At 36.5% G+C, this 12064-nt stretch overlaps 2 protein-coding genes across 13 annotated transcripts in view; one reads left to right on the top strand and one right to left on the bottom strand.

Moving 5' to 3' along the window:
* The window catches only part of CUNH2orf88 (chromosome unknown C2orf88 homolog), a 98376-nt gene extending 95365 nt beyond the window's left edge, over positions 1-3011 (top strand). For 10 of the 11 annotated variants that reach the window (XM_058440261.1, XM_058440254.1, XM_058440256.1 and 7 more), the window contains one exon: positions 2494-3011. In XM_058440261.1, the coding sequence (XP_058296244.1) occupies positions 2658-2945 (288 nt within the window). In that variant the 5' untranslated portion in view covers positions 2494-2657 and the 3' untranslated portion in view covers positions 2946-3011. Of the gene's footprint in view, positions 1-174; positions 585-2493 lie in introns of those variants that run through there. The other variant, XM_058440259.1, reaches the window with a different exon arrangement.
* A 4346-nt stretch (positions 3012-7357) lies between these two features.
* The window catches only part of HIBCH (3-hydroxyisobutyryl-CoA hydrolase), a 136468-nt gene continuing 131761 nt past the window's right edge, over positions 7358-12064 (bottom strand). The window contains exons 13-15 of one of the 2 annotated variants that reach the window (XM_032755147.2): positions 11688-11721; positions 7961-8077; positions 7358-7642 (exon numbers count right to left, since the gene is read on the bottom strand). In XM_032755147.2, coding sequence (XP_032611038.1) covers positions 7962-8077; positions 11688-11721 — 150 coding nt within the window. In that variant the 3' untranslated portion in view covers positions 7358-7642; position 7961. Of the gene's footprint in view, positions 7643-7751; positions 8078-11687; positions 11722-12064 lie in introns of those variants that run through there. The other variant, XM_058440228.1, reaches the window with a different exon arrangement.

Genomic DNA, 12064 nt, shown 5'->3' with positions numbered 1-12064 from the left:
TAGCCCTTTAAGAAAACACTTGCCAAACCTTGTTTACGGTATACTACTGATTCCTAAGGTGTCGCATTTCTTGAGTAGTAACTAAATACAGAAGTGTTCAATGAGATTGCTCCACACAGGCTGCAATTCCAAGGATTCTAAGTACTGTATAACTTCTGGTGTCACTGTTCAACTCCTAAGTCCTAGAGGAAGTAATCGTTTGCTAACACTTTGCAGATCCTTATCCTGGACATGCAAATCTCAGTACCCGTGACAAGTTTCATGCAGATTTCTGCCTCTCTTCCCAATCTTGAATTCTATCTTATAAATTCCAGCTGTTTTAGTAACCCTAACCTCTGTTCCATCAGAGTTGCCACTCTCTGACTCCCCTGGGGCTCAACTCCCATAGTAATGCTGGAAGATACCCCCAGGTAGAATCCCACAATGACCACCTGTGGGATTTAACATCTTGTGTTTTTCTTCTCTTAGGGATCACAATCCAGTGTTGCTTGTTGCTCTACACCTGAAAATAATGGCAACATATATTTTGTCCACTTTTAAAACTGGTTTTGGCAAATGCACAAATCTGGCACTACTTTGTTAGGGTAAGAAAAAGCTGCTTTTGCAAAACAAAAGGTCTTAAAAAACACAGAATATTCTGATGGTTCCGCTGATGGTTCCACTCACAGCCTTTTATTTATCTGACACTCACTGAGTTCTCTAAGTAATTTTTTTCAGGTTAACCATGTCCAATTCCCTTAACCATCCCTCACAGTAAAAAATAGACACTATGAAAAATCATAACATGCTGATGATTAACAACCAAGACAGTCCCCATCTTCAGTTCACTTCAGTTTAGGCTAGTAAGCAAGACAGACACCACACGTAACTTGTTTCTGTTTTAAAATTAACATCTCTGCAGTATGCAGCGTGAAGCAGGGCATACGGAACTAAAGGTAATTAAAAGAAGACTGCCTTTCCTTTCTTACCCTCCTATCACTCTTATTAGAGGTAGGAACAGATGTAGTATTGGAACAGATGTAGTATTATGAGAAACCGGGTAGAATTTATAGAATAATATATGGTGGTAGACCTGGCAAACATCACCTCCTCTGGACATCTTTAATTACAAACTATTAAAAAATGAATTAGATTCACGCAAGCTTTTGCCTTAAGATCAGCGGTTTCAGGCCAGGCACAGTGGCTCACGCCAGTAATCCAGGCACTTTGGGACGCTGAGGTGGGCAGATCACTTGACCCCAGGAGTTCAAGACTAGCCTGGGCAAAATGGCAAAACCCTGTCTCTACAAAAACTTAGCTAGGCGTGGTGGCTTGTGCCTGCAGGCCAGCTACCCAGTAGGCTGAGGTGGAAGGATCACTTGAACCCAGGAGGTCCAGGCTACAGTGAGCCATGATTGCATCCTTTACTGCAGCCTGAGTAACAGAGTAAGAAAGACCCTGTCTCAAAAAAAAAAAAAAAAAAAAAAAGGAAAAAAAGTGTTTTCAGAAACAGATTTTATGAATTTTTAGAGCTATGTTTTTAGTCCCAAAACCAAGGTACAATCAGGGACCATTAATCTCATTCACAGAGATTACCTGTGCTTCTTACAGCTTAGTCCTCTTTAAAATGAAGCTGTCTTGTATTGTTTTAGTTATCCTTTAAAAAGTCCCTTAAGAGAAGTTCATTCTGTGATAACACACACTTGGGAGGCTTAGAAGGCACATCACAAGCATTGTCATCTATTTATTGGCCAAACATCAAACAAGGGTAGGAATGAGACATTTAGGAGGAAAAACCTTTAACCTTAATCTGAGCTTCTGTACAATTTCACAGGGAACAGTCAGAAGGAAAAATAGGTGGCTTTGCTATATGTAACCTATATTGTTTAGAAGTGGCACTAGAGTAAAGCAAACATTGTTTACTACTCTTTCTTTGAGTTGTAAATATGTGACCAGGGTATAAAGCCAGACTCTAAAAGTAGTCCAAGATCTGTAGGTTCATGAGGTTTGGGGAGGAACAAATTTTGATGTGCTTGTTTTGCTTGACAGTATAGATCAGGACTCAGCAAACATTTTTTGTAAAGGGTCAGACAGTAAATATTTTAAGCTTTGTGGGCCACATGGTCTGTCACAATTATTCAGTTCTGCTGTTGTAGTATGAATGCAGCCATGGACACATGTAAACACGTGAGCATGGCTGTACAAAAATAGGTAGCTGGAATGTGGCCCAATGGTTTGCCAACCCTTGGTATAGATAAATCTAAGCTAGCAAAAATTGAATTGTTTTCAGTTTTATAAAATATGCAAGATCTTGAAAAAACTGTTTTCCTATTTTGCAAGTTGCCATTTTTATTGAGTGATTATCTTTTTCTTCTACTAGTAAGATAAAGCTGTTTGTTTTTACCTCAGATTTCTTCCATGTGCCAAAGTGATGAAAGGATTTTTACATGCCATTCAATCATACACTATTTTGCATTCTATAACTTCAAAATGAAACCTACCTTCTCTTGACAGGTAAACACTACATGTGAAGAGTGGTGAAAGGGAACACTGATTACTGAAGTGGCCTGGAGAGGGAAAGCACTGGTCAATATCACATGGACAAATTTCACTGTTTTCTCAAGATGGCCTTGAAGTAGTCTTTGCCACTGCTTCCTCCATAAACAGCTCTTCATAACATGGGCTGCATGAAATCAAAGCAAACTTTCCCATTTCCTACCATATATGAAGGTGAGAAGCAGCATGAGAGTGAAGAACCCTTTATGCCAAAAGAGAGATGTCTACCTAGGATGCCTTCTCCAGTTAATGTCAAAGAGGAAGTGAAGGAACCTCCAGGGACCAATATTGTGATCTTGGAATATGCACACCGTCTGTCTCAGGATATCTTGTGTGATGCCTTGCAGCAATGGGCATGCAATAACATCAAGTACCATGACATTCCATACATTGAGAGTGAGGGGCCTTGAGGCTGTAGGATGACAACACTTTGACTGTGGAGGTGCTAGTTTGAATACATGCGACAAAAGCAAAAACTGGTGTGAAAAAGTACAAGTAACTATCTGGATTTAAAAATGTGTCTACGATAATGTCACTAGTATAAGAACAACTAGGATGAAATGCATTTCAAGTACTTCTATGTTAACAGCAATTTCTCTCTGTTTAGTCTTAGATTTTAGTCATCTGAAGGGCTGAACAGAGGTCCTGTGACACCCAATAATCAGTTGAATGTCACAGCACTTCTTCTTAAGTAATGGCATCACCAAAGAAAATGCTAAGGAATAAAAACTGCCCCAAATTCCAATGGTTATTTTAAAGGTTGTCCTTTAAAATAACAATTTTTGTTAATTTATACCCAAAAAAGTCCAGATATGAAAAGGGCTTTTCTAAACTTTCTTGGCAAGGGAATGGCACTCAAGTCATAGTGATTAACAGTAAGTCTTGTTTGTCAAGGATCTCTACTTCTTGACACAAATGAACCCTTTCTTTAATAAGATATTTATTTTTGTAGATGAGAAGTATAACTACCACCTTGGACCTCAGGGCCCTAACTAATTACAGCTGTTATTGGACGACTCAGACTTTGTGCCTAAAGCCATCTTAAAGATAACAGTTTATAGAAGCCATGACATTAGTGTTTATTGCATTGAATTAAGAAGCCCAGCGATATAACTATATAAGAAAACAAGTATGGGTAACTTTTATAAATAGCAATCCAGTAAATCTTAAAAATAACAGAAACTTAGTCTGCAAGGTAGTAAGTTTCAGTTTTAATTGTGTGTTAAGCTTTAACTGTCTCAGAGGTACAGAGGGCTGGAATATGGGCATTTATTTCCAGTTCTTTCTTGACTAGTGAGGCGGTCGCCATTAAAATAGACCAGATAATGCATGCAGATTTACAGTTGTATTGCAAAACGGAAAAGATAAAACTGTCCTTTGAGGAGAGTACTTGTTTTCTGGGTTTTTGTTATTTTTTAGTGGTAACACAAGCCTACAGGGCATTTATTGCCACCTATTATACTGTTTCCATAAGCCTGGCTACCTTTTAGGGAAGCTATTTTTTCTTTTTCATTTTTACTGTCACAGCACATACACACACACCTTTTTGTTTTAAAGGATTAAGTACTGTTGGAAGATCAGTGGTAACAGAAAATTTGGGAGGGGGAAGAAGAAATTAAGACATAACTTGTTGGAAAATTAAGACTTGAGTTTCTAGAATTAATCTTTTCATCAAGATTTGGTAGACATTGAGTTTAAATGGAAATTATTTAAGCCGGTGTATGTTAGATCCACAACACACCACTGGTATTGAAATATAAAGGTTAAAAAAAAGGCTTATGAACTCTTTAATGAGATAAATATGTATTTGTCTTGTAAGCAGGCAGAAAATCTACCTCTAATTTTAACACTAATACTTTGAAACCCACAATCAAATAGAGTGAATTCTCCAAGTTACATGAGCAAGGAAAACATTATTTGAAATATGCCATATTTTAGTTGCCTTTGGACACGTCATCATTCAACTGTAATTTTACTGAGTCCTGGGATTTGTACTGTCCCATTGTACTTGCAATCTACAATTTATATAATAGAAAAACAACCAAACCCATTCATACAAGGATCTGAAGTTATAAGTTTAAGGGCAGAAAGTTTCCCGTAAGTATAAAACATTTCCAGGTCATGAAGAGTAGTTTAGGTTGAGTGACAAAAGCATAGGTGTGGTTGTTTTTCATTCATTTTGCATCTCACACCAAGACATTTTTGCTGCAAGGGTCATTTGCTGCTTAAAATGTACAATTAGGTATATAAAGTAAGTACAATGGTGAAAACACAAAGCCACGTAAAGCAGCATGCCCCACTAAATTTTTCAGTATACATAGGGACAGACAAGTGAATTTTGGTTGTATCTAAATATTTTAATTTCAGGTTCCTTCTGTGCCCTGGGCCACTATTTCCCAGGGGTGTAACAGAGATGCCTGCCAGATCCATATCAACTAGAAGTCTGATCTCTGTTGCTGCCCTTCCTCAGCAACTATGGCACTATAGTTTTATCACCAAGCACCATTCCCTTGTCCCTGAATCACATTTTAATACAGTACTATATCTTGTGTACAATATTTCCGAAAAACTTGTGTCTGAAATATATGCTGTATTATATGTTAACCGATGACATATATGAACTACAAGGCTTGCATAATCAGTGAGCTAGTGGATAAAACAGGAGCAAATGGGAGAAAGATGAATAAACAAATGAAAAAAGATGAATAAATGAATAAGAGATGAATAAACAAATTTACATTACATGTGATAGTTATCATGGTATAGGTTGGCCTTCATGACAAGATGGATGAGAATATCACTGACAGGATATTAGCCTTCTTTCATATCCTTATATTGAAATATGGGCTTTACTTCAATTTGAAGGTCTTTCATGAACAATAAAAGAGAGTAGAAGGACTGTCTGAGAAGGCAGGAGACATATAAAACAGATGACTGAAAGACTGACTAGCTCCTGGAAAGGGGAAACATTTGGAACATCCAGAGTAAGGGCAAATGGGCTTCTACCAGCACAACAAAGAGCCTCCAGGTGGCAACATGGAAGCAGGTTATCGGAGAAAATAAATGTGCAAATTCCTTATTTACAATGACTCACTTAACCCTACAAATATGTTTCACTGCTGCCTTCTCCAGTTGTCGCTTATGTACTGTTGTTACCTTTCAGTTACATGCCTTTGATCCTAAAATTCTCTACTTTTGTTGCCTTATCAGTTCTTTGCAATCTGCCTGTGGTTATCAGCACTTAAAGCACAATTTTGAAGGGGAAAAAAAATGATAATCACCTTAGTCCCAAAGAAATAATTTCTGTCAAACTGCCTTATTAGTATTAAAAATAGACACATTGAATGAAGTAGCATGATAACGCATATATCCTACTCAGTACCATTGGCCTTTTATCAAATGGGGAAACTATACTTTTGTATTACATAGTTTTAGAAATCAAAAGTTAGAGACTCTTTATAAGTAATGTCAAGGAACAGTAATTTACAAACAAAGTTCTAACAAATATATTGTTTGCTTAATCACAATGCCCTCATCTTGTATTTGAATGACTAAATAGGACATGTCTTCCTTGGAGCTGTGGGTTAGTTCAGAAGCACTACCTGCATCTTAATTTTCAAAACTTAAGTTTTATTAGCAAATCCTCTTCTCTGTAAGACTTAGCTATGAAGTGCTATATTTTTTCCAAATATTTTTCTGAAAACATTTATTGTTGTAACTGCACAATAAAAGTCCAGTTGCAATTAACTAGTGTGAGTTCTTATTTAACTGAAGCAAATGCTTTCTGATAGTGTGTACTTTGAATTTTTTAACAATATAAAAGACAACATTTTTTGCATCGTTAACAAATATAAAGAACAAAAATCCATTTATACAAATAATTTCTTGGATCATTCAGGTCCAATTTACGACCTTTAAGAGTATAAATGTAAATGTATCCAATATCATGGCATCTTTATTCCAGATCTGTTACTAAATTATTTGAAAGAAAAATGCTTCACGTAAAACAGATTAAGAACTGAGAAAACATAAAGCAGTACCTTCTGGGCTGCCATTTCCTCATCTATGAGAAGGGCGCAGGACATGATCTTTAATGTCTTTTTCAGTTCTGTTGGCTTTTTGTTCTTACAAACCTGAAGTTCACTTAGTTTCTAAAAAGTATGGGATGAAGGAGAAACTATAACAAGTTACAAAAAATTTATTTTGTTTATAAACAAAAATTACAAACAAAAAATTATAAATTTTGTTTGCTAATTTATAAACTTACCTTTAAAATTATTTAAACAAAAATTACAAACAAGAAAATCATAAATTTTGTTTACTTTACTTTGTTAATTTATAAACTTACCTTTAGTTTAAAAATTATTCTTTCCTAGAACTTTAAGGTTCTGAGTCTGGAATACCTTTTAGTTCTTTCATACCTTAAAAAGTACTTATTTCATTAATATCAATTATTGAATATGTTTTGAACAAGTCTTCTTGCTTTCAATTAATTTTTTTCTCCTGACTTGAACCTTGTTTGTAAGGATAATTATCACACAAAAGTCTATGTAAATTATAAAAAAAAAAACCAGTGTCTCTAAGAGATTGGAGTTTCCTAATTTCTCATTCTACCAGATTAACAAATAACCACAAATAACAAGAAAATAATGCTTTCAGTTTCACCATGGGATGGTATTCTGATTATTTTAGGGAAGACCAAGTCTGAGTTAATACTGAAGAGGGACGTTAATAAAAATCTTTTCTCTCTGCCCAAGGTTTCTAATGTTTATAAAAGGAGCTCTTCTGCTACAGTAACTCAGTTACTTTAAAACACACTCACATTGGAGAAAATTCTATGAGGCATTAACACAGTATCCAAAACAAAAATTCTATGAGGCATTAACACAGTATCCAAAACAAAAATTCTATGAGGCATTAACACAGTATCCAAAACAATTTTCAGGGTCTTTATTTTTTATATTCTATACCTAAGTTTATTTCATCAACATACAAGCCACTACCAAAAGCCAAACAAAGATCCCATTTCAATTAGATATACCACTCGAGAATCTCTAAAGATCTTCACATTTTTCCATCTTCTAAAACAAGGATTGACAAACTTTTTCTGACAAAAAAACAAGACAGTAAATAATTAGGCTTTGCAGGCTTTACCATCTCTATTGCAACTACTCATTTCAAAGCAGCCACAGATAATATATAAACAGATGAGTACAGCTAGTTCCAATAAAGCTTTATTTGTGAACTCTGATAATTTTCACGTCATGAAATATTAGTCTTTGATTTCTTTTCCCAACCATTTAAAAATGCGGAAACCATTCTTAGCTTACAGGGTATATAAAAACAGGCCAGCAGGCTGGATTTGGCCCACATGCTATATAGATTGCCAACCCACGCTACAAAATACACCTTAAAAGCCTGTCACCTCAAAATTTCAAATCACTGCTTCCCAAAGACTTAAAGTGATTATTCAAATCTTCCTCAGTAACTTCTTTTAGATCAGCTGGTTTCCATTTTGGACTCTGGTCTTTATCAATTAAAACTGTCAAGAGAAGATACAAATGTTAATACCATTATTTTTTTCTAATATTGCTAGATTTTACTTACTGAATTGACAGAAATTCTTATACTAGGCACATTTTTCTATCATACTTTTTTCCTGCAAAGTTTTTATATGTGTTCTATTTTTCTTTTAAATTAAATCTCCAGGGATGGACAGCAATATACTTTTGATGACTGGGGTGGATATTTTCTAACTTCCTAAGCCTCATGTCTTAGCTTTAATAAAGCCTACTGAATTAATTCAGTGGTTTAAACATTAGAATTCTTTTTTTCTTCTTGAAATAAAATTGCCAATGAAACCTCCATATTACAAAACAGGTAAAACCAGTGGTTTAAAGTAAAGGCAGGGGAGGGCAGAGGGACCAGATGTGCCTTCTAACCTCCTCCACATTGAATTTTGGGAGGAAATTAATTGCTTAAGGTAGAGAAAAGGGGACTTCATGCATAATTAAATGTGGATACTGTTGTTCTGCTGAATCCTCCAGTTCAGACAGCTCTGGATTTAAAAAAATCAGGTTATCATGAAACCGTCTAGTTCTCCTATTTCAGTGTAGTCATCACTCATAGCCACATAGTATCCCCACAGGATTATGAGGCAATCTGTAACTTCTCCTAAAAAAGGGGGGGAGGAATGTCCAGTATACTGTAGTTATACACACGTTATCATTTGGGAGACTAGGTGGAAGGTATGCAAGATCTCTATATTATTTCTTGTAACCGCATGAATCTACAATGATCTCAAAATTTTAAAATTATGGTTGTGGCAGCAAATTTCAACCATGCTTAAAATGCACATAATTCTTGTGAAGAATGGAAATACTTAAATGTGCAAACTATAGTGAACTAGAAAAACCTAATTTAGCATTTAAAGGCTAAAATAGTTAAAGAAGCAGTATGGGAACCAAGGAAGAAGACTGCCTTGGTAGGTGGAGGGAAGCTTTTACACACAATTAAATGCAGATACTGGAGGTTTTGTTTTTAAGATTTAACTGCCTACTATGAGATTCTGGTATCAGATCAGTGGCGATACTAAACACTGATGTTCTGATCCCTACTATTTGAAAGTTTTATATTCCATGGACAGTGTAAACAAAGAACCCTGGCACATTTTTTTCCACAAGAATCTCGTTCACTGTAAGTCTTCTGGTCAATACTACCTGTCTCCTTGAGATCCCACTGAAGGACAAGAGGAAAGAGACTATTAATCAAATTTGTTATTTTATTTCAAGCTAACAATTTTTTTACTAGAATAGATATAAGTTCGTGCCATGTAGGCAGCTCAGGTTTTGCAAGTCTCCTGAGATAGCCAGTACATGGAGTTTGAGTGGGTATCCAGCTCCACTGAGATGGTCTTTTTTTCTTCTTCTATAACCACAAAGTAGTAATTTGTTCTAGATGTTAACAGTAAGAATTTTTAACAACTGTTAAATTTGCTTACTTTAACTTGCTAATATGTTTTTATTATTAGCAAACTGCAGCAAACATTTGACTATGTAAGAACACAACAGTTTTCAATCTCAGAACAGACGCCGCTTTCTGAAAGAGGCGGCAATATACTTTCTCTTCATTAAAAAGTAGCATAGGCCAGGCGCGGTGGCTCAGGCCTATAATCCCAGCACTTTGGGAGGCTGAGGTGGGCGGATTACGAGGTCAGGAGATCGAGACCATCCTGGCTAACACGGTGAAACCCCGTCTCTACTAAAAATACAAAAAAATGAGCCAAGCGTGGTGGCAGGCGCTTGTAGTCCCAGCTACTCGGGAGGCTGAGGCAGGACAATGGGGTGAACCCGGGAGGCAGAGTTTGCAGTGAGCCGAGATTTTGCCACTGCACTCCAGCCTGGGCAACAGAGGGAGACTCCATCTCAAAAAACAAAACAAAACAAAAAAAAGTCGTATAATAAGTACTTCCTTTATGAATCAGAACTTTGATGCTGATTGGTTTCAACATTTTTTCCTCAAAATAACAGTATTTATCTAAAAACAGTATCTTTCTTTTTAAAGAAGGGCTATTATAACATATAATGAATACTTTAACAATATAACCCTGCATGCTTACAGGTCCTCTAAAATCAGAGGTCTAGGCTGTAATTCACATGCAGCAAGAATTTGCAGAGAATTCATGAGGAAAATGCCTATGTTACTTAGTTTCTACAAGACACACTGCCATATCCTCTGATCAGCAACATGTGCTGAATACTAAAAAGATTTCAATCAAGTCCTCATTTCTGATATTGTATCATGTCAGAAATGAAGAGAACTCTATGAAGAGTGATTGTTTATCAAAGCTTAAGAGCTCAGAGAACATAACATAACCTTTTATTCAGATAAAAAAGTATATCCAGGCTGGGCACGGTGGCTCACGCCTGTAATCACAGCACTTTGGGAGTCCGAGGCAGCCAGATCATATACCAGGAGTTCAAGACCAGCCTGGCCAACATGGTGAAACCCTGTTTCTTCTAAAAATACAAAAATCAGCTAGGCGTGATGGCATGGGCTGGTAGTCCCAGCTACTCAGGAGGCTGAGGAAGGAGAATCACTTGAACCTGGGAGGTGGAGGTTGCAGTAAGCCGAAATCGCACCACTGCACTCCAGCCTGGGCGACAGTGCGAGACCCTGTCTCAAAAAAAAAAAAAAAAAAAAAAAAGGATATCCAGAGTCTGCACTATAGTAAAATAATTAATAAAAACAGGAACATTAGATATGCAGAGGGAACAACTCATTTTATACAACATAAATAACAGCTTTTTATAAGGATAAGAGTTACGCATAAAAAGGAATTGTTGCAAGTTTGCTAAAAAAAAAACAGTCAAGCACTTCACTTGCTTTTTCTAAATACGCTGACATTGGAGATTATAAGCAAAATGGAAAGTATTAATAAGACAATCTGCAGATGTTACTAATGACATCATATGGTCTTTTTCCCCAGCAATGTTTAACTGCTGAGGTACAGGCAAAGAAGGTAGAAAGTAGGGTTAGACCACTGGTCAATTCTGCCAGGCCAGCACAAAAGAGGGAGAAAGGGTAGGGGATTTGAGGGCTTTTTGTAAGGGAATAAATGCATGTTTCAAAGGCCACAGCAGCAGGATGGCAGCAGGATGAGCTTACAAGCTCAATGCTGTACTTATCAGAGGCAGTCCATGATTATAGGGGCAAGATTACCTTATATATAAATTAGGGAACAGTGGCCAAGTTATGTGAATTTTTAAAACAATTATCAGTTTCAAAGACTGATCTTCCTTTTCATATCCCAGACGGTAACATATTCTTTAAAAACATACACAATTTTGCAATCTTAATAAAAGTTTAATTCTCACTACTAAAACAACTATGGGTTGAGTATTCTTTATCTGGAATGCTTGGGATCAGAAGTGTTTCAGGTTTGATTTTTTTTTTTTCAGATTTTGGAATATTTGCATTATACTTATGGTCCAATGAACATTTGAGTGTCATGTTGGTGCTCAAAAAGTTTCAGATTTTGGTACATTTTGGATTTTAGGAGTTGGGATGCATAATCTGTATCTTCTTTAATTAACAGCATATGCTCACAAATCCCATTTCCCCAAAATGGTAAGTTCCCATTTGCCACTTACCAGCTCTAACGCCTTCATGAAAGTCATGACCTCTCTGAAAGAAAATTGAGATTAAATGGAGATAATTTCTGAGTGTCCTTATTCTGGGTTATCTTCTCTCTCCTCTATTCGCTTCAGCCTTCCACTCCCATGGCCACAACCTGAACCATGACATTCAGAGACTGAACCACCTCTGAGAGCCCACTCTCTGATCACCACCTCCTCATCTTATTTGCTCAAGTATCTCCACTGCTACAAATCATTGATCTTACTGAGGTCCACTGATCCTATGACTTTCTCCCCATCTGTCCTGGCTTCACTTTGCTATTCATCCAGCCCAATTTCACCAGTCCTTTAATATGGTCACTTTCCTGTCAAAATGCCATCATCTCCCCCAA

This window comes from Hylobates moloch, unplaced genomic scaffold, assembly GCF_009828535.3.
Source record: "Hylobates moloch isolate HMO894 unplaced genomic scaffold, HMol_V3 SCAFFOLD_1, whole genome shotgun sequence".
Classification (NCBI taxonomy): domain Eukaryota; kingdom Metazoa; phylum Chordata; class Mammalia; order Primates; family Hylobatidae; genus Hylobates; species Hylobates moloch.
This window is presented reverse-complemented; position numbering and strand designations above follow the sequence as displayed.